The sequence below is a fragment of the Puntigrus tetrazona genome, chromosome 16, assembly GCF_018831695.1.
Source record: "Puntigrus tetrazona isolate hp1 chromosome 16, ASM1883169v1, whole genome shotgun sequence".
Taxonomy (NCBI): domain Eukaryota; kingdom Metazoa; phylum Chordata; class Actinopteri; order Cypriniformes; family Cyprinidae; genus Puntigrus; species Puntigrus tetrazona.
In genome coordinates this window covers 24,291,536-24,309,939 of record NC_056714.1, presented here as the reverse complement: position 1 = coordinate 24,309,939, position 18,404 = coordinate 24,291,536, and the positions used below count along the sequence as shown (strand labels likewise).

General features: G+C 36.0%; 1 protein-coding gene across 1 annotated transcript; it reads right to left on the bottom strand.

Moving 5' to 3' along the window:
* Window positions 1-2,798: 2,798 nt before the first annotated feature.
* On the bottom strand, window positions 2,799-10,605 carry oprd1b (opioid receptor, delta 1b). Its single transcript, XM_043261340.1, has 3 exons — window positions 10,078-10,605; window positions 6,219-6,571; window positions 2,799-4,988 (listed from the first exon to the last, which is right to left on the bottom strand). The coding sequence occupies exons 1-3, from the start codon at window positions 10,314-10,316 to the stop codon at window positions 4,459-4,461; spliced, it is 1,122 nt and encodes a 373-aa protein (XP_043117275.1). The 5' UTR covers window positions 10,317-10,605; the 3' UTR covers window positions 2,799-4,458.
* Window positions 10,606-18,404: the final 7,799 nt, after the last annotated feature.

The window sequence follows — 18,404 nt, the reverse complement described above, 5'->3', positions numbered from 1 at the left end:
CATCTTTCAGGCGATGTGCATTATATGTTTATAACATCAGGATGCCTTTAACCATTAGACCAGTCATTATTGTACCGCATCTCATTTTGACGGTCGCTCTGGAAACTGAACAGAGCAACCCTTGCTTAATGGAAGATTGATCTTACTGCAAATGGGCATGATTTTACTACATCCCCTGAGATAAATTACATGGGAACAGCTAAACTTGAGCATCACTGACCAAATATATGTTTTTAATATTTATGCATATATTTTATTTTAGCTAGTGTGTGACACTTAGCCCAATAAATTAATATATATATATATATATATATATATATATATATATATATATATATATATATATATATATATATATATAGCAACTGAAGAAGCTAAGCATTTTCTCTTCAAAGGAATACTACTTTTTTGATTTAGCACGTTAAAAAATCTCTTGGCAAATGTATAACAATGTGCATTGAGTGTAAAATCTATGCTGACTCTGATTTAGCTGGCAGCTTGTTAATAATGCATCTCATAAGGACACTGAATGGGGTTGAGCGCAATTTAGTACAGAGTGTGATCCTCCTGATCAATCTAGCTGGCATGCTGTGTCTCTTGTCATTACTGAGCCTCGTGATGCTTCCCTCCACCCACTATAAACAGCGTTGCTCTGTGATCTGCTGTTTATGCCATTATGTAACTGACACTCCAAACCTCAATCACGAGGAACTGGAGAAGCACATAAGCGACATTCGCTGACCATAATGATGTTGTTCGTTATTCAGGCCATTTGCTCATCTGTTTCTGTATTTGTGTCTGTTGGCCGGTTGAGACTTTGTATCCTCCCACAGCCATTTACAGAGTTCATTATCCTTACTATGGCACAAGGAATATGCCTGTGCTTTAAATGTCAGGGCGCTACTCAAATATAACAGGTGAACTGCTTCCGCTCCTTTCACATACAGAAAGCCACAGTAAATAGGATCGCTATTTTCGGTTATGCTGGAAAAAAAACAACCGGCTTGGACTCATTAAGAGCACAGTTTCACTCTTGACTTGATGACAGTCAACATATTAGAGTTTCAGGACCTGTTTTATACCCTCTTTGAAGAGGTGTAAATAGTACGTGAAAACCATAATTGAGGAAAAGTACTAATAACTTACAGTGAAAATTATTTCGCTACACTTTACAAGAACAACATGACTAATAAGATTTGAGTATCTAATTTTAACAGTACTTAAGTATTTTGCTTATACTAAATATAGACTCAAAGATGCACTAGATGGCACAGATACATGGCAATGAACAACTGTAACGTGGAGAAGCTGGGGAAAATAGACATAGGCATAGTACTAGAGCTGAACAAGATTAGATGCAGACTGACTACAAACACCAAAGGAATTATGTAAAAGTCCAAGACAAGGCACAGAAAACTAACAACGCAAGAAAGAGCTGATTTGCTAAAACCAAAATAAACCTCAAAATCAAAATAAAAAAAAGAAAGGTCTCTCTCAGTATAACAGATAAATAACATAATTTTAAGTAATATTACAAATTGAAAGTTCTTGCACTGGATGCAGTCATGTCCTCATCTCATATAAAACACCTGTGATTCACAACTACTGGCTAACCTTGTTGACAGGTTTGGGTGAGATATAGTACTTTTAGTGCCCGTAGTTGATGATATTATTATATCTTTAACATGATTCCTTGACAGCAATACGCTGTGTTTTCCAACAACTGGAAGTGGGCAGGATCGTTCAGAATAAAGGTGCAGGATGTAATGTTGCCGGTTAGCGGTGGAAATGAGTACTGCGTTCCCAGCCCTAAACCTTCCCGATATGCGCATTTCAGAGTGCAATTACTGGCTATAGCCTAACAAGTTTAGGTTAACGTAACAAGTTTCCTAAATATCTTCAAGCACATTATGTTATTGCTTTAAAAGAGTCAAAAACGTACATACAACAGCTTTAAATATCGTCTGTGTCTTACTCGGGGACATCATTTGCGCGGTGCAACTGGTGGCCCTGCGTTTTGTGGTAGGGCCCTTCGTGAAGGGACTAAGTTGCTCACTTTAGTTTAGAACATCTCTACAAATGGCGTCCCCTTCCTAAAGTGCCCTTAAAGCACGCAAACAATGTTTGAGAAGTCGACCTGTTACAGAATTTTAAGACTTTGGAGCCCCCTACAGTCAAGCGAGTGCAAGGCGTAAATATAACGCTGTAGTAATTACGGTGGATAGCTTTAATGTTAGCTTGTGTTATTTCCGTATTACTTACCGTTGGAGAAATCGTAGCGGTCAGCTCGGATAACGTGTGCCTTGATAAACAAGCACATTACAGCACTGAAGTCACGTGAATATCAAACAGAGCGCAAATGTGCGACAGTCAATCGCCATTTACGGATACTATAGAAATAAATGAGAAGTGCCGTAAAATAAATTCTACGTCGCAAAAAATCAGTGATTTCTCATAAAACATGGAATTTTTTCGGTGTAAACTCATAGTTAAAAAAATAGTTAAATCCAAAACTGCTGTTTAATGACAAACAAATTAAGTATTAGCAGAGGCTGTTGATTCTTTAAATTATATAAGACGTGTCCTCACTTCCTCACACCCAGCTTTACCATATTGTATTTCCACACAATGGTACAATGGAAGTAGATGATGGCATAATTATTATTATTAAAAATGTTAATAATAATTATATATATATATATATATACAAACACACAAGCCTGGGTGAAACAACGTTTAGTTTCATATGACTACACAGACGACAAAGTAAGCAAAAATGCAAACGATTTGGTCAACAGTCATTATACAACAACCTCATTTTATTTTTGTCTTGTTTCAAAAGCACTTATCGAGTATATTTCATAACAGGGGTCTATAGGTTGTCTGCTGAAGAGATTATGTAACAGTGCTTGAGTCTCTAACCTTTACAAGTACCTGCAGAAAATTAGCATAGTAGTTTTTCATTTCTCTTTTTTTAAGGCTTTTGTTATATTTTACCAAACCACTCTTTAAAACACCTTAAAAGGTTGACAAGCTTATTTATCATTCAATAGATAATGACATGATAAATGTATATCTTGGTGAGATGAATGTGTATCTTAGAAGTCTTGCTTGTCATGTGTGTAGTAAAGGGTTTTTTTAGACGCAGGTTATTTTTTTCCCAACATTCATGCAATCTACAGAAAAGTGTAATTGTTTTTCAGCTTTCACAACATAAACACTGACATTTGTGATGTCTAATTGTGGTGCATCCATAAAAATATAATCATGAGAAAATATCTATAACAGCTGCACAAAAGTACATACAAGGTTCTACAGCAAAGCAATATTCACTGCTAATACAAAAACATCTTTGACTGGAAAAAGTTTGTCTATAACAGCTTAAGAAACTAAAATCACTCTCCTTTTTACAACAAAGCTGACATTTAGAATCAAACGCTAATATCACAAAATGACTCATTAAATGTCATTTCAACTTTGGAATTTGAAGAAGGTCAAAAAACAGCTGTTCTGTGGTAATGGCAATGAAATGCAAGAACGGTTGCACTAAATACTTCATTACAAAGAACTAAGATGAAAATATCTAAAAGCTCCTCTGTAATAGACTTAGAGCACATCTACACCTATTGTATGCTCCCAGTATGAACACTGTATACTTCATCCTCAAAGGTCTTCAAACACCTTCACTAGTAGAACAAATTTACAAAATGACACCTTATCAAACACCAAGAAATGAATAATGTGTCAAAAGTTTATATAACAGTGTGTTTAAACGGCCATCCTGAGGGAAGGAGCCCTGTCATCCATGCAAATCTATCCTGCAAACCTTGAGATGACATTTTGCTCCATCCTCTGTTTCAAACACCTCTCTCTTTCTCCATATATCTTTATCCTCAGGTCTCATGAAATCATTTTATTATGGAGTGGAGAAATACCTCTGTGCATTTTCATTGTTCAAGAATACTTCTTTCTTTAAAATATTACAGCTGATTAATTGAGAAAATTAATTAGTGTATTTAGTTCATTGTTTGGACACTTGTATTTCAGTTACAAGTACACCATTTCCAGGGAAACACACTGGCTTTCATTTAAAAATCTGATTATGGGAATCCACTTTGATCGGTTATATACCACTAATGAACGTAGATTTCCTGTTGACCATTCAGGGCCACGTCTTTTTTCCATAACATGATTACTGTACATTGGTCCAAATGATCTCATTTTGCAGCGAGCCATCCATTGCTTTTCCACAAAGTGAAATTAAGAAAGGTAGAAAAGGATAAAAAAAAAGGACTGATAAACCAATATGGCATTTTGCCTTCAGTATATGGACTTCTTGTCAAGTTATGTTTACCTCAAAGGAGCTTAAAACTCAGTGGTGGAGATCTGGGTGACCTCAGACTGCAGATCTTTCCGTGTCCTCGGCTGTGTATCAGGAGGCATGTGTTCCAGGTCTAGTCATGTGGGCTGTTTTATCGATTCAGACTTGGCACACACCGAGATGGGCTCTCTCGTGGCGCTACGGGCTCGGGAAAAGCTGCTGTGCTCCATGCGGGAACGAAAGGGCAAGCAGAATTCTCTGAAGCACCTCTTGAAGTTTTCATCTAGAAAAGCATACAGGACCGGGTTGAGGCTGCTGTTCATGTAGCCCAGAGCAATACACAGATGCCAGCACGCCACCACAAGCAGATTCTTATGGTTGATCTCCACTACAGTTTTGATGATGATGAAGATATGAATGGGGGTCCAGCAGATGATGAAGGCCGCCACCACAACCAATACCATACGAGTGATGCGCCGGAGGTTCCTGTCCTTCTCTTTGGAGCCGGACAGCAAGCGAACACTCTTGAGACGAAGGATCATCAGGCCGTAACAGATGGTGATGACCAAGACGGGAACCACAAAGGCGAAAATGAAAACACAGATCTTGGTCACAGTATCCCAGTACCAATCCGGGTCTGGGAATTTCAACATGCAGACTGTTTTGTCTGTGAAGAATGTATGGAAAAGAAGATAAGATGGGAGGCATTTCTTAGTTGAATTTACCGATCAGTTTTAATTCGGTGACTTTTTTTAACAGTTATTTCCTGTATTTGTTTCAAATCTGGTTGGCCTTGCAGCATTCCAAGAGCACTAAAATAGCACAAATTTTATCTTTGCACGAAATGACAACAAGTGACTTCCTGCATCCCTTGTAATAGTATGACAAGCAGCCTAGTACATCCGAATTCATAAACCAGTAGTCTTGTGAAAAACCTAAAGTGCCTTTTTTATGGATTTTTGAAAACTACCTTTAATGCAATGTGTAATGTTTAAAACTGAAATTGCACTCTGTTATTGGGGCTTATTTAGTAAACAAACGTATGACAAAAATTTGTCGTACGGTCAACCGAGCGTCAATCAAGGCTCATTAGGCGATCGCCTAATGAGCCTTGGTTGACTTCGTTGACCGCATAGCGCAAAGCATCATGCAAAGGAGAAAAATTTATATTTGAGTAAAGCGTTTAGAAATCTTTATGGTTAAAATAAACGCACATTATAAGACAATGAAAGCATTTTTTGAATTTGCAATTTTGAAGCCTGTCGTTGGGTACTCCTAAAACCAAAATATGAACCTTTCATAACCCATATAGTATGGGCTCTTTAAGTGCACATTTTTCAATTTAACATTTTATATTTTTAAGCACTCGAAGGGAATATTACAATCCCACGAGGCCTCTGGAGAGGATTTACGAATGGCAGTGAAGCATCACAGCCAATATTCATATAGTACTTTTTACACTGTAAGTTGTGTCAAAGCGGCTTTACAGTACTGTTTACAAACAGGCAATTACTGTTGTGAACAAAGTTTCAAACCAAATGTACCTATTAGACAGTGTGAAATTTGCAATTAATAATGCAACTGACTTCATAAATAAAAAGCTGATTCATTCAGGACCCAAGACGAGTGACTGTCCTAATTAGCGAGTCATTAAATTTGTTGTATTGAAAGCAATTTGTTTAAATAGAATAATGAATTCAGCAAATAATCGCTACGACATGCTGCTCTGTTCATCAATTCAGAGTGGTTTTGTTTTTAATTGTACGTATATTAACATCTAGTTTGCTGAGCTAAAAAAAACCCATATAATACTCACGTGTCGAACAGAGCAATGGCCATTAATTCACTGACTTAATGAATTGAATAACAATACTTTTTTCACTTGTTTTCTCCTCACCTGTGGTTGTCACTGTAACGGCCATAATCATGACTGGGAAGCCGACAGCAGAGGATAGAATCCATATGCAGATGTTGATGATCTTTGCTTTAATGGGCGTGCGGAAGTCCAGGGCTCTCACTGGATGGCAGACAGCAATGTAACGGTCTACACTCATCATCGTCAGAGTGAAAATACTTGTAAACATGTTGTAGTAGTCAATTGCAATGACCAATTTACACAAGAGCTCCCCAAATGGCCAGGTGCTCATGAGGTATTTGGCACTCTGGAAGGGTAAAGTACTGGTGGCTAACGCATCGGCCAAAGCCAGGTTAAAAATGTAAATGTTGGTAGCTGTCTTCATCTTCGTGTACCTGAAGAAAAATAAAAGAGAGTGATTCAGCAAGATGAGCACTTCATAATTTTCGAATGTCGATGTGCTGCACCTGGGTTTGCAATGATGATATGAGCATTGATGAATACAGATGTAGATGAATAGCATGCACTGATTGTGCATGATTTGACGTTCTTCTCTGCTTTGCCCTTTTCATTAGAAATATCAGATATGATTAACAGCATGATCAATTCAAAAAATAAAAGGAAAAAGAGGACTGTATTAGCTTTTTTAACCCCTTCCACTCTGTAATCAGCTTTTATTTTAAGAATTAAAATGTTAACCTATGAAAATTATGCCTATTCATTTATATGTGCTTCATTTATATATCCTGGTTAATAAAATCATTATAAAATATTATTTATCAGAACTTGGCTTTCTATGGTTGTTTTTCATTAAAACAGTTACTCAATATATTTTGAAAATATATTTTTATTCTACTTTTTAAGATTTTGTGTAACTTTTTTGAACACTGATTATTTTAGGTAATTTTATTAAAGATATAATGGATGATTTGGCTAAAACAGCTATTTTGTTGGCAGTCAGAACAGAAACTGTGATAAAATGTAGTTACAACATCTACAAGCAGAAGGTGTCTCTCTGTGATATAATACAATAATGAGCTCATAATTTTCTTTTTTCTTTTATCTTTTTCTATCCAAATTAGTAGTAAGCTGATGAATGATGGGGTATCCTTTGAATGGATGTGACCATAGTTACTGAAGAAAAACCCAATGCCAAAGGCATAAATTGGTATCCATTGATTATCCTCTCTTTGAGATTTGTCTGGTGCCCACACACTGTGATCTCCTTTGAGGACTTGACATTTGAAGTCTCACAGAGAAGAAGAGAGAAGACAGCACATCCATTAGTGACACTACAGTTTATTCCTCTCTTTGTATATGGCTGTACGTGTGGTGAGATGAATAAATCCATTATTATAAGTTCCATTATATCTTTTGTACCGAGCACATAACATGTTTTGTTGTATATCCATGAGTCATGTTTGCATCTCTAATTTTACACTAGTCCCTCATTCACAGGGAAATACTGATTTGCTATGTTTTGTCCAGTAGTGCTCTTATTTAGCACTGCCATGAATCACTTTACAATAATTCATTGTGTTAGGATGTTCCCTAATACAATGAATTATTGTAAACGTGATTCATTTTCGTCATAAACCTGCTTTGGAAAATAAAGTTTAGAGCCATGTTTCTTGAGATTTTTTGGTGGTGTGGGCACAATGTGAATGATGGGGGTTTATTATTGATTTATAATTATATAATTTATTGATTATTTTTGTATTGTTGATAAAAGACCAATATATATATTTATATATATTTATTTTAAGCATATTTTGTTATGTTTGTGTTTAAGACAAGAAAAAAAAATCTCTTGTAATTGTGTTTCTGTTTCCTTTTTTGGGACATTTAAACATTTTTACAAGAAAGAAGAAAAAACAAGAAATAAAGTATTTTTGTGCAGCATGAGAACTAATGGAATAAAATGCGAGGAAAAACTTTGATGTGGTTGCAATCTAAAATGCATTTATATCATGTTTTCTGTCTGCAGTTATAAACTTTAGAGGGGATTATTAAGTTCTTTTTACATTAGATATCTATTGTACTATTGTACAGTTTCTGCCTTCTAGGCTGATATGCTGCAATACTTTCTTCTGATACATTTTTTACATCTCCAAATGGGAAAAGGGTTCTGTGAAAGACAGGCAATCCATGCACTGCGAATATGATTAGCTCATTCAAATTGTTCCTCTTAGGCAGTGGCTTTGTATTCCTGAAGATATGTGCTGTGAATAGATTAGAAACGTGATCTAGCTGAATTGTAATAGTTCTGTGATCTGAACCCTTTGGAGTTAACATACCAGACTCTTTTTGGTTTTGGATTTTTACCCTGCGTGATTTTCTTTTGCCTAAATGATGCTTGGTAACATGATTTCCCAGTGATTGACTGTACTCATACTGTATTTGTGCTTGAAGTTCTTTATAAGCTTTGGTTGGCTGTGTGGAGCCTTTGACAGTCTATGGTTCTGTTAAAAAACAACATTTCGAAATAGTTTGGCGGTCTACATCGAGTTTCTGAGGAGCCCCAAATGGTGCTTTAAGTAGCTTTTCATATTTACAATCATAAAATCTTTAAGGACATCAAAATATTAAATAGAATTTTTTGTTTCATTACATAACACATTTGATATTAGCATACTTTGTGATAAATTGTTTTTAGCTTAATGAAGTGTTTTGTGCCAAATATATTTTCTTATTTGTTTCTTTTGGCTTTGTAGAGAAGATCTGAACCTCAATATAATGAACTAATTCTTTCTCATATATATACAGTGCTGGGAAGATTACAAATTTTAGCAGCTATTGAATTGAAGTTACATGAGGATAAAGTAGTAGTAATTTAATCTATTTCATTATATGTTTTAGTTAATATAATCTGATTACTTTTGACCTAACTTGTTTATCACATTGATTTGAATAGGATTGTAATGTTCCATATAAAGTGCAAAGAGAGCATTCTTTGTTAAGTGCAATAACCATTACATCAGGGTTTTTTACATTACAAGGAACTGTAGGGAATTTGTAAACTGAATTTGTAAAAGTTTTTTTTTTTTAATGTTCTGAGGCCTGTACTAATTGTTTGTGCAATTAGAAACACCTGACCAGTGGCTGGTCCAAAAAATGGACTTTCCAAAAAAAAAAAAAAAAAAAAAAGAAAGAAAAGCTACAAGGAAGAATTTGGAAAGATTAATAAATTATGAATAATTTGGTAAATATTATTTAAACAATAAAAACAGTAACTGTGGTTGGTTAGTGTATTAAAAAAATGAAACAAATGAAAAGTGTAAATTTTTGTTGCCTAATGCAATTATATAATGCAGATTACATAGTGTTTGATTTGAGTATTTAAAAAAAAAAGTATTCATTTTATTTTCATAAACTCATCCAGATTACATATAGTCACAGTGTAAACTGCAAGAAAATAACATGGCCAGATGATAACGGAGGCTTTCACAAGTGAGCTTTGAATGGTGCATGCTGTGAAAATTGTTCTTCCTCCAAAAACTACCCCTGAGCTAAACTGGCGTATCTGTGGGTGATATAATTTGGTCTGGTTCTGTTCATTGGTGCTGAGTGGAAGGTTTTCACAGCCACCCTCGGATGAGCGCATTGCAAAATCACACTCCTAAACCCTGTCTTTCATCTTCCACCATTTGCTTAGATTCCAAACTAAATTCCATTTCCACCACATTCTCTGTAGCTAAATTCCCGGCGTTCAAATTTATATGTAAGAGAAATATTTGTACGCGTGCATCTTTCTCTTTAGAACGTGCACTTAAACCAACAAAACTGGGGCAAAGTGGTTATATTTGTACTCATTAATGTCAAAATTAAGATGAGTTAATGATCACCCCACTTTCTGAGACTTCTGAAATACGTATTCACTGTAATAAGCTATTTCTCTTACCTGACTACACCGTACATAACCAGAATATTTCCGAACAGTCCCACCACACAGATGACAGAGTACAGCGCGGTGATGCACACAGCTATAGCGACCGCAGTGCTGTCTTTTACCGCCTTCGGCTTGCTGCCTCCGCTCCAGTTGGACAGAAGTCCCGCTGGTTCCTCCACAAAGCTCGAGTTTGACAGAACTGAAGGATACCGCTCGGAAAAATCACTAACAGTCACCGTTAGAGGCTCCATTATGCGTTTTCCCTCTACAACGCCTTCTAAAAAAAATTATAAACGTGTATCTTTAAATTTAAAAGACAGAGAAAGATAAAGCACGGCAGCTGTACGGACGTCAACTCCACCAGTCACTTTACGCAGCCCTCCTTTTCTCGTCTCTTCTTCTTAGGAGCGCACTCGACTTCCAACTGAGCGAGCCGCTGTGCGCGCGCTCCTACTTTCTCCAGAGTCTAGTGGAACACATGGCAACCACTGTGTCCGCACTCACAAAGTGTACTACCCATGCTATTTTGCTTTTAAAAGTGCGGTTTTTTCACTCCATGGCTACATAGTTCAAGTAAGGTGAGCGTGATTTCACCAAGTACAAGAGGTTTCTGTATCAAAATTCTTGATTTTGGAACAACATTCCAATCAACCAATCAGATTTGAGGGATATTTTTTTCTGGAAATATCGTTTTTAGGCTTATGAGACCAGGGTCAGGTGCTTCTACACCCTTGTTAATCATCTATCATTTTAGTTCGGCCATGGCGTAGGAGTTTGTCAGAATTCACTCGCTGCTTAATATTTTTATCTGCACGCTGGCATTATAATGAAATACCTACCCGATCTCATGAATGTCGGTATAAAAAGTACGCCAAATAAAAAGGAAAACTCGTGGTATAGATACGCAAAAAATTACGTTGGCTTGTGTTTATAGTTTAGATTTGTCTTGTAGATGTACGCGAAAACTGCGCATCATATGCAGGCCAAAAAATGTTATGTCAAATACACGTGAAATCTGCCTCATCAATAGGCTTACTTCCGCGTTGATGAAAAAGTTGGACATGCACGCCGAAGTCCATTTTTGCGTATCGGTATGAGTTTCGATTATATTTGTCATACTATTTATACGCATTCATGAGACCGGGCTGGTTTTAGGGCAACTTGTTGAGTAAGTGACAGCTTTTAGTGATTATAAAAGCTTCATATTAACGTTTTGTTTTCCGTGCAGCTATCAGGACTAGCGGCCACATATGAAGCTAACATAAAAACCCATGGTATAAATATGGACTTTTCTTTTGAAAATAAACATTTAATTTTCAGTATAACTGCTCTTACCCTGTTGAGAAAACAGAATATGCTGGTTAGGTATGTTTTGAAGCTGGATGCAAGTTTATGCTGGTCCTTTGCTGGTTTAAGATGGTCCTTTTGCTGGGTTAGAGAGAGAAAACATTGACTTTATAGCATCTTGATAAGAAACAGATGACAAAATTACTGCACATTATAGTAATGTGACCGTTGTAGCAAACCTTATGGCCGTGTCGTACTTCATAACAATCTTTGATGTCATTACGAATCATTACAGCCCTGCATCTGCTCAAAATTCATTTTCTGAATTCAGAACCACACTGCTGTAGGTCTTATCACCAGCCTGAAAGGGAAAATTGCCAAAACAAATACATCAAATTAAAAACATTATAATTACTAATGGATATGACCCATGCTTAACCTTTGCTGTTTTTGTGTTTAGATGGTTATGAGTTCTTGACCTCGCTGGTGACAGATTTGTCAAGACTTGTCAAGATTGTAATTTTGTCAAGCATTGCTCTTGGCTTAATTTCCTGAAAAACAGGGCACCATCTGGAGGTTTTGTATTTAAGTCATAGTAGCAAGCTGTTACTGCAGTGTTGTTTTGGTACCTCTTAAGACACTTGAGTTCATTCAACTTGTAATAGGCCAGCCTTTTTCCTGTACGTCTATATTTATTTGGTCTACATCGCTGTATCAAGTCACATTTCTCATAAACTTTAATCCTGTAAAACACTAATGATTGCCATGTGCTTGGAACCCCCACTGAGATCCCACTTAGGAAAAGAACGTTGACCCTCAAGGGTAAATTTGCAATTAGCACACATTTTGATAATGAAATCCTGTTCAAGTGATTACATGATCAGTTCAGTCATGAAAAATTTAGCTATTCTATGACTTCTAATTGCAGGGGTTGTGCGGAAATGAAATTATATAACAGAGGAAAATCTAATTCATGCACTTGACAATATCCTCTCTGATGGCTCTAATGGCTCTCCTCTGTTGTAACATTGTACTTTTGATCCAAAATTCATGATGGATATATATTAAAATTACATTTTGCATAAGCTTTGTATCATTCACCAAACTGGATTTTTTTTATGCATGTTAAAAGAATGAAAGAAAGATCAACATATAGCGAGATTTCTATTTTTATGATGAAACATTCTGCAATGATTTCACACTTCCATGATTTCAGAAGACAAAGTATTGTACAATTCATTTGGAGTGAATTATCCTGTTTCGGAGTGCAATATGAGCATGTCCTAGCAACTTTCAATGAGACTGAAATTACATTTGACTAATGACATTAGAATAATGAATGACACCGTATTATAGCTGTTAGATAGTGACTTTCGGCGCAACCGCGAGCTTTGATCTGATCTCAGGCTGTTTTGCTCAATGCCCCATAGGTCACCGTTTTAGCTGGCCAGTAGAAATCAAAACTGAGAGACAATCTGTTGTTACAGATGGCTCTATAAATATGACTTGATGAGAGAGATTGGATCATTAACTGACATGGACCATTTCATTTCTTTTCCTGGATGTTCTCGGTATGAGTTTTTCCAAGACAAATTAAAAGACGCTTGCTTACTTTTTTCATTTCAACTAGTTATACCTGTATGTGTGATTATGGCAGGTTTATCACGGACCAGATGCTGATCTTGGCCACAAACAGACTGAAGTCTGCTTTAGTCTGACAGGTCCAAGAGCCAGATGCACCCATTAAACCATCTGATCATAAGCCAAAGTATCCTTTAGTTGTGAATGAACAGACCATATGCCTTTCAGACAGGAGAACGATTGAATATTCGCCAAAATAAAATCTTGAGCCTTTTAGCATGATGTTTAAATAATATTTTAAACTGTTGATGGCAGAATAATAAGACATTCTTGATCTTCTGGCTTTACATATAATTTTGACGTCTAGCCATAAAAACTCAAGCCTTGCCAAGAAAAAATACCACATGTCTTGCCAATGTGTGCCACCAAGATTGCCACCAAGATTTATTTTCAGTATAACACTGTCTCGTGGTTTAACACTAGATCAAATAATGCATGCAGAACAAACAAAAATGATTATCATAACAGTCAAAACTTAGCTATTGACACAACTTTATAATGAATGCATGCACATCTGATTGAAATGCTTAATGCAGGGTCTCATCCTGGCAACATATTTGTAATTGCAGCTATATTTATCACTGGTTTGAATGCCAGGTAAGTTTAAGTGGTCTTATCTAGATTAGCACTTGATGCGAATTATCTGATTCTTTCTTTAAAAGGCCCATTAAATCGTACATCTGGTGCAAACAGAACAGCAAACACTGAATAATAAGTAAACACCACACATTTCATTCAACCACGTAGTAATATGTGCTAGTAAATGTTCTTATATTTTCATTAAATGTGGTTAGACAGATTGCATAATGCTCAGATATTATGTATTGGATTGTTATGAAGCCCCATTTTCCCCAAGGATCAGTACATGATAAGACGATGGGTTTGCTAAATTATCATTAGAATGTGAGGGACAGAACAAGCCATGAATATCATTAGCATCTAATCAGTGTTTCTGCCTCTTGTCATCAGCAGAACTGATAAATTCAAGCTAGTGGGAGTCCTAGAGTGACATTTTTTTCTACATTTACTGGAAATGTTAATAAATTTATTTATATATATAATTCTTATTATTTTTAACCATAACTAACAAGTATGAAGTCACCGAATATTTGTTCCCTCTAGTGAGTGATTGACTGACTACATCGGGGTTTTTTTTCCCCAATCCATCGCGTAAGGTAGTTGTTGTTAGCATCCTTTATTGCAATTACAGTTTACAATGGTACATATAAGGGTAATATAAAAACTATATTAAAATATATACTATTAATATATTTGTGCGTGTGTGTGTTATATGTACTCACTATTTTGTTATTTTCATTAGCATAATGAACTCTCCACACTGTTCATTATACAAGTTTCTTTGCTTGGCTTATTCATTCTAAATTAAATTTCCATATGAAATATGCATTATATACAGTTTGATGGTTCTCTTTTTTGATTTTGGAAAGGCTTATGGCTTAGATCACGGGTGACTGGTGCATTAGATTGATGAGACTGGCCAGCGGGGACTAACTAGCCTTCTGCCCACATATTGGAACAGATCTTCTGGCAGCCATCAGTACGTTGAGACTGAGAAATCTGTCTATCACCTCTCATTTACATTTAGATCTGACCATCCAGTCTCTCACACCATGCGAGCTTCTGCTAGAAATACACTCGTTTGCCCTGATTTTTCAAAGAACATCAAACAGTGGTAAAATACATAGGCCTATAGAGTACTTCTGGGTCTTGCAACCACGCTCTACCACGAGAATAGTTCAAAGGAATAGTTCACTCAAAAATGAAAACTTATTTACCCATTCAAGGATGTAATTGAATTTGTTTCTTCGTCTGAACAGATTAGGGGGAAATTTGCTTTATCTCACCAATGGATCCTCTGCAGTGAATGGGTGCCATCAGAATGAGGGTTCAAAAAGATGATAAGGCATGACAGTAATCAATGAGTAATGACTCCATCAATTTATGTCTTGTGCACATTTCTATTATACAACTCTTGCACTTATCAATAACATTCCTTTCTCCTGTTAAGTCTTTCCTGAATCAGAAGAGAAATATGCACAGACCATGTACTGTTTACAGTTATTAACAAATTATGTTGGTGGATTTTGGTGCTAGAGACCAAAATTCTGACTTTTTCCACAAAATAAAGATTTACTATGAATTATGATCTCGGTTTTAAAGTTAATAGACTTCACAAGTTATCAATTAACGGTCATGTGGATTACTTGTTGATCACTGAGATGTTTTCATCTGCTGTTTGAACTCTCATACTGACTCTTCATTCACTGCAGAGGAGCCGTTAGTGGGCAAGTGATGCAATGTAAAATTTCACCAAATCTGTTTTCGATGTAGCAACAAATTCATCTTGGAGGGTGAGTAAATTTCACTTTTGGACTTTTCCTATTCGTATTCCTAATTTAAAATATATATATAGCCACTATCTTTCACTGCCTAGAGTTTCACTGTTCTCATAAACAGCAGAGCAACTCAACAATGTCGCTTTAGCACCAAAAACTACAATTCTTCCAAAAAGTTCCCAAACAGCCAGAATTAAATATAGCTTTGAGATGATAGCAGCATCAAAACCTCTGAATGCTTTGTTATCTTTGAGCGTAACATAGCAACGGATTATTGTTCTGTTGTTATTTTAGATGGATATGCATTTCAGAAAGCATTCTTAGCTCTGACGTATTTCTCTATTCAGCAGGAGGAAATCAACTCATGACCAACATCAGCCTAGAATTACTATAGTCCTTCTCCTTGTTTGCCTCTTTTGCGCATTTCCAATACAATCGTGACTCCTTGATTGAGTCATATCACAATCCTCTTATAGTCACTCAACCACCGGTGTCCTTCTATTACTAAAGTGCCTTCATAAAGGAATATTGATGTTGCTTTCAGGCCATGAAAGTTTAGGGAATGAAAAGAAGCCTGAGAGTCAATTATGCTCTTGTCTGCCTGGCAACATATTTGTTAGAGATGTAGTGCCTATGAACATCTTCAAGCCTTGGGTAGTTGGCTAAATCATCCTGTTTTTAATGCTTCCAGGAACAACTTAAATTAATTAATTAGAATAATTGAAAAGCACTAAATTCTGAACATCTGGTTGGTATTTAACTGGAATAATATCTTTTCACTCAAGTGTCGCTTCTTTCCTGACAAACTTGTGTCTAGTCATAGTTTATGTCTTCGTAGTCAAACTCTGACAGTTTGTACCAATGATTTATAATAATTAAATCTCTTAACTGATTCTGAGTAGCCCAAGTGTATTTATTTTTGATCTTAGATGCATCTAGGGAATCATCTTTATAGGGAGGATTCAGCAAATCCGGTTTTAATATTTTATAAAGATGAGTGGGCACTAAGAGCAATCATCCATCTTCTAAAGTCATGATGGCTAAAGTCTAATGGAACACATTAGATGTTTGATAGAATGAGCCTCAGTCCTTTGATACCCCAGCAAAAATGATCCAAGAGGTCCTAATGGATTCTCTTAGTGAAATGTAGTTGTCATGGGAACAGCTGACTCACTTCATCCACAGCAAGGGGGCTAGAGCTCTACAGTTAGGATTGGTTGTGTTTGTGTTTTGAATATTTTTGTGTGTGTGTTTTAACAATTGTTTATTTCATTGCCACAAAGGTCATCAAACTGAAGAACCGATATACTACAGAACAATTATTTCAAGTCCACAACAGTAGTTTTCTACTGCATGGATTTCATGGATTCAATGTATACTCATTTCAATTTAAAATAAACTGCTTTTACGGTGGCTGTCAGTATGTTAAAGTTTCAAGAGTATCAGGATTTTAGTATTAGTATCATATAGATATGCTAATTCAGCATACAAGGGCTGTTCACTGGTTTGATGTTTTTATAAACACAAAATTGGAAAAAAAAATTTTAATGTAAAGTTTTTTAAATTTGATTAATTTTGGTAATCACAGCTGCCAGTTTTATTCTGTATTCTGTATTTTTTACTAACTTTCAGTCCAGCCTATACACATTATATATTTATTTAAAACTTTTTTTGTAAGCTTTTATTTTAAAGCTCATTTAAGTTGATTAAAATTTACAATCTGCCCAGCAGCAAAGCCAAAAACAATATTAAAGTATTATTAATGTTTTATTATTATTATTAGGCTATCAGTACAATCACTAATGAAGTCTTAGTTGTTGCCTTTGGACATAAAAACACGTACAGGAAAATGAAAGAATTTTTTTGAATAATAAAAAATTATTTTAATACCATTTCAATCTTCAGAATTTCATGTCAATGGGTTATTTGCCGTATTTGTAATTTACTGAGAAAAATTGTAGTGAACATTTTTTGTGTGTGCGCGCATATGAGGTGTAAACTAGGAATTTTTAATCTTACTTTGTATTCATTTGCAATTTTACCTCCTGATGCTTTCAGCAATACCCATGGCTCTCCATGTATGCCAAAGCGGTAATATGACTCTACTCAATCTAAGCTTCAAAATGACTGAGGAGCTCTCTTACCTGCAGGGCATCCAATTATCTGCTCAAGCCTGAGAGAAATAACTTGTGCTTTCTGAGAAGCTGAACACTTGCACAGCACTGGCATAGTTATTCACTGCTTCATGCCGTCCTCTCAATGGCATTTCCTTTTTACCACAGGAAATGCTGTCAAAAGCGGAACATCCATTAACAGCCTTTAATTCCATTCAGTTGTAATGAGTGGGCACCCTGGTAAACTGAGTAATGAAACTTGAGTGAAGATTCGGCGCTAAAAGGGATAATTTCACACAGAGTTACTCATTCCGTTTCAAACACAGTGCATTGAGGATAGCAGAGGCCAGGGTACTTATTAAACCCAAAATATAGTGACAGGGGCATCATTAGCTCGGCTAGAAATGCGTCAGTAGGAAATGCCCATGAATAACGACACACAGGGCGGACTTTGACATGCCAATGAAATTAATTTCCCACAAGTACAGACAAGGAAAAATGCCTCTCACTCAAACTCTATTAGTCTTCATTTATATGAGTCATAGGGTACAACAATAATTTATTTCTATTGTAAAGTAATGGAAAGGGACTATAATTTACGTTTCAAAAATATAGAGTGCTTTAAGAATAACGTGAGCAACTGTGACAATGGATTGCATCATAAGCGTATGTTGTTGTTTACTGGTATTTAATTTACATACGTCAGTAGTATAACTGTCTACAGAATAATAAAATTGGGAAATTTTATCCAGAAGGGACTTTTTGAGAATTTCACAGCATGATGTGGAGCTGTTGATTCAATCAATAATGCAGTTCTGCATCTCATTTCTCTGAGTTTTTGTTTTTTGCATAGTGAGTGAGTGTGTGTGTGTGTGTGTGTGTGTGTGTGTGTGTGTGTGTGTGTGAGAGTGAGAGAGATAGTGTGTCGTCTACATGTGTG

Bases quoted from the DNA above. Each gene is read 5' to 3' on its own strand.
- oprd1b (XM_043261340.1), bottom strand. From the start codon at position 10,316: ATGGAGCCTCTAACGGTGACTGTTAGTGATTTTTCCGAGCGGTATCCT. The intron at 6,572-10,077 runs GTAAGAGAAATA...ATTTTTCTTCAG, and splicing joins GTTATGTACGGTGTAGTCAG to GTACACGAAGATGAAGACAG. The intron at 4,989-6,218 runs GTGAGGAGAAAA...CATTCTTCACAG, and splicing joins CGTTACAGTGACAACCACAG to ACAAAACAGTCTGCATGTTG.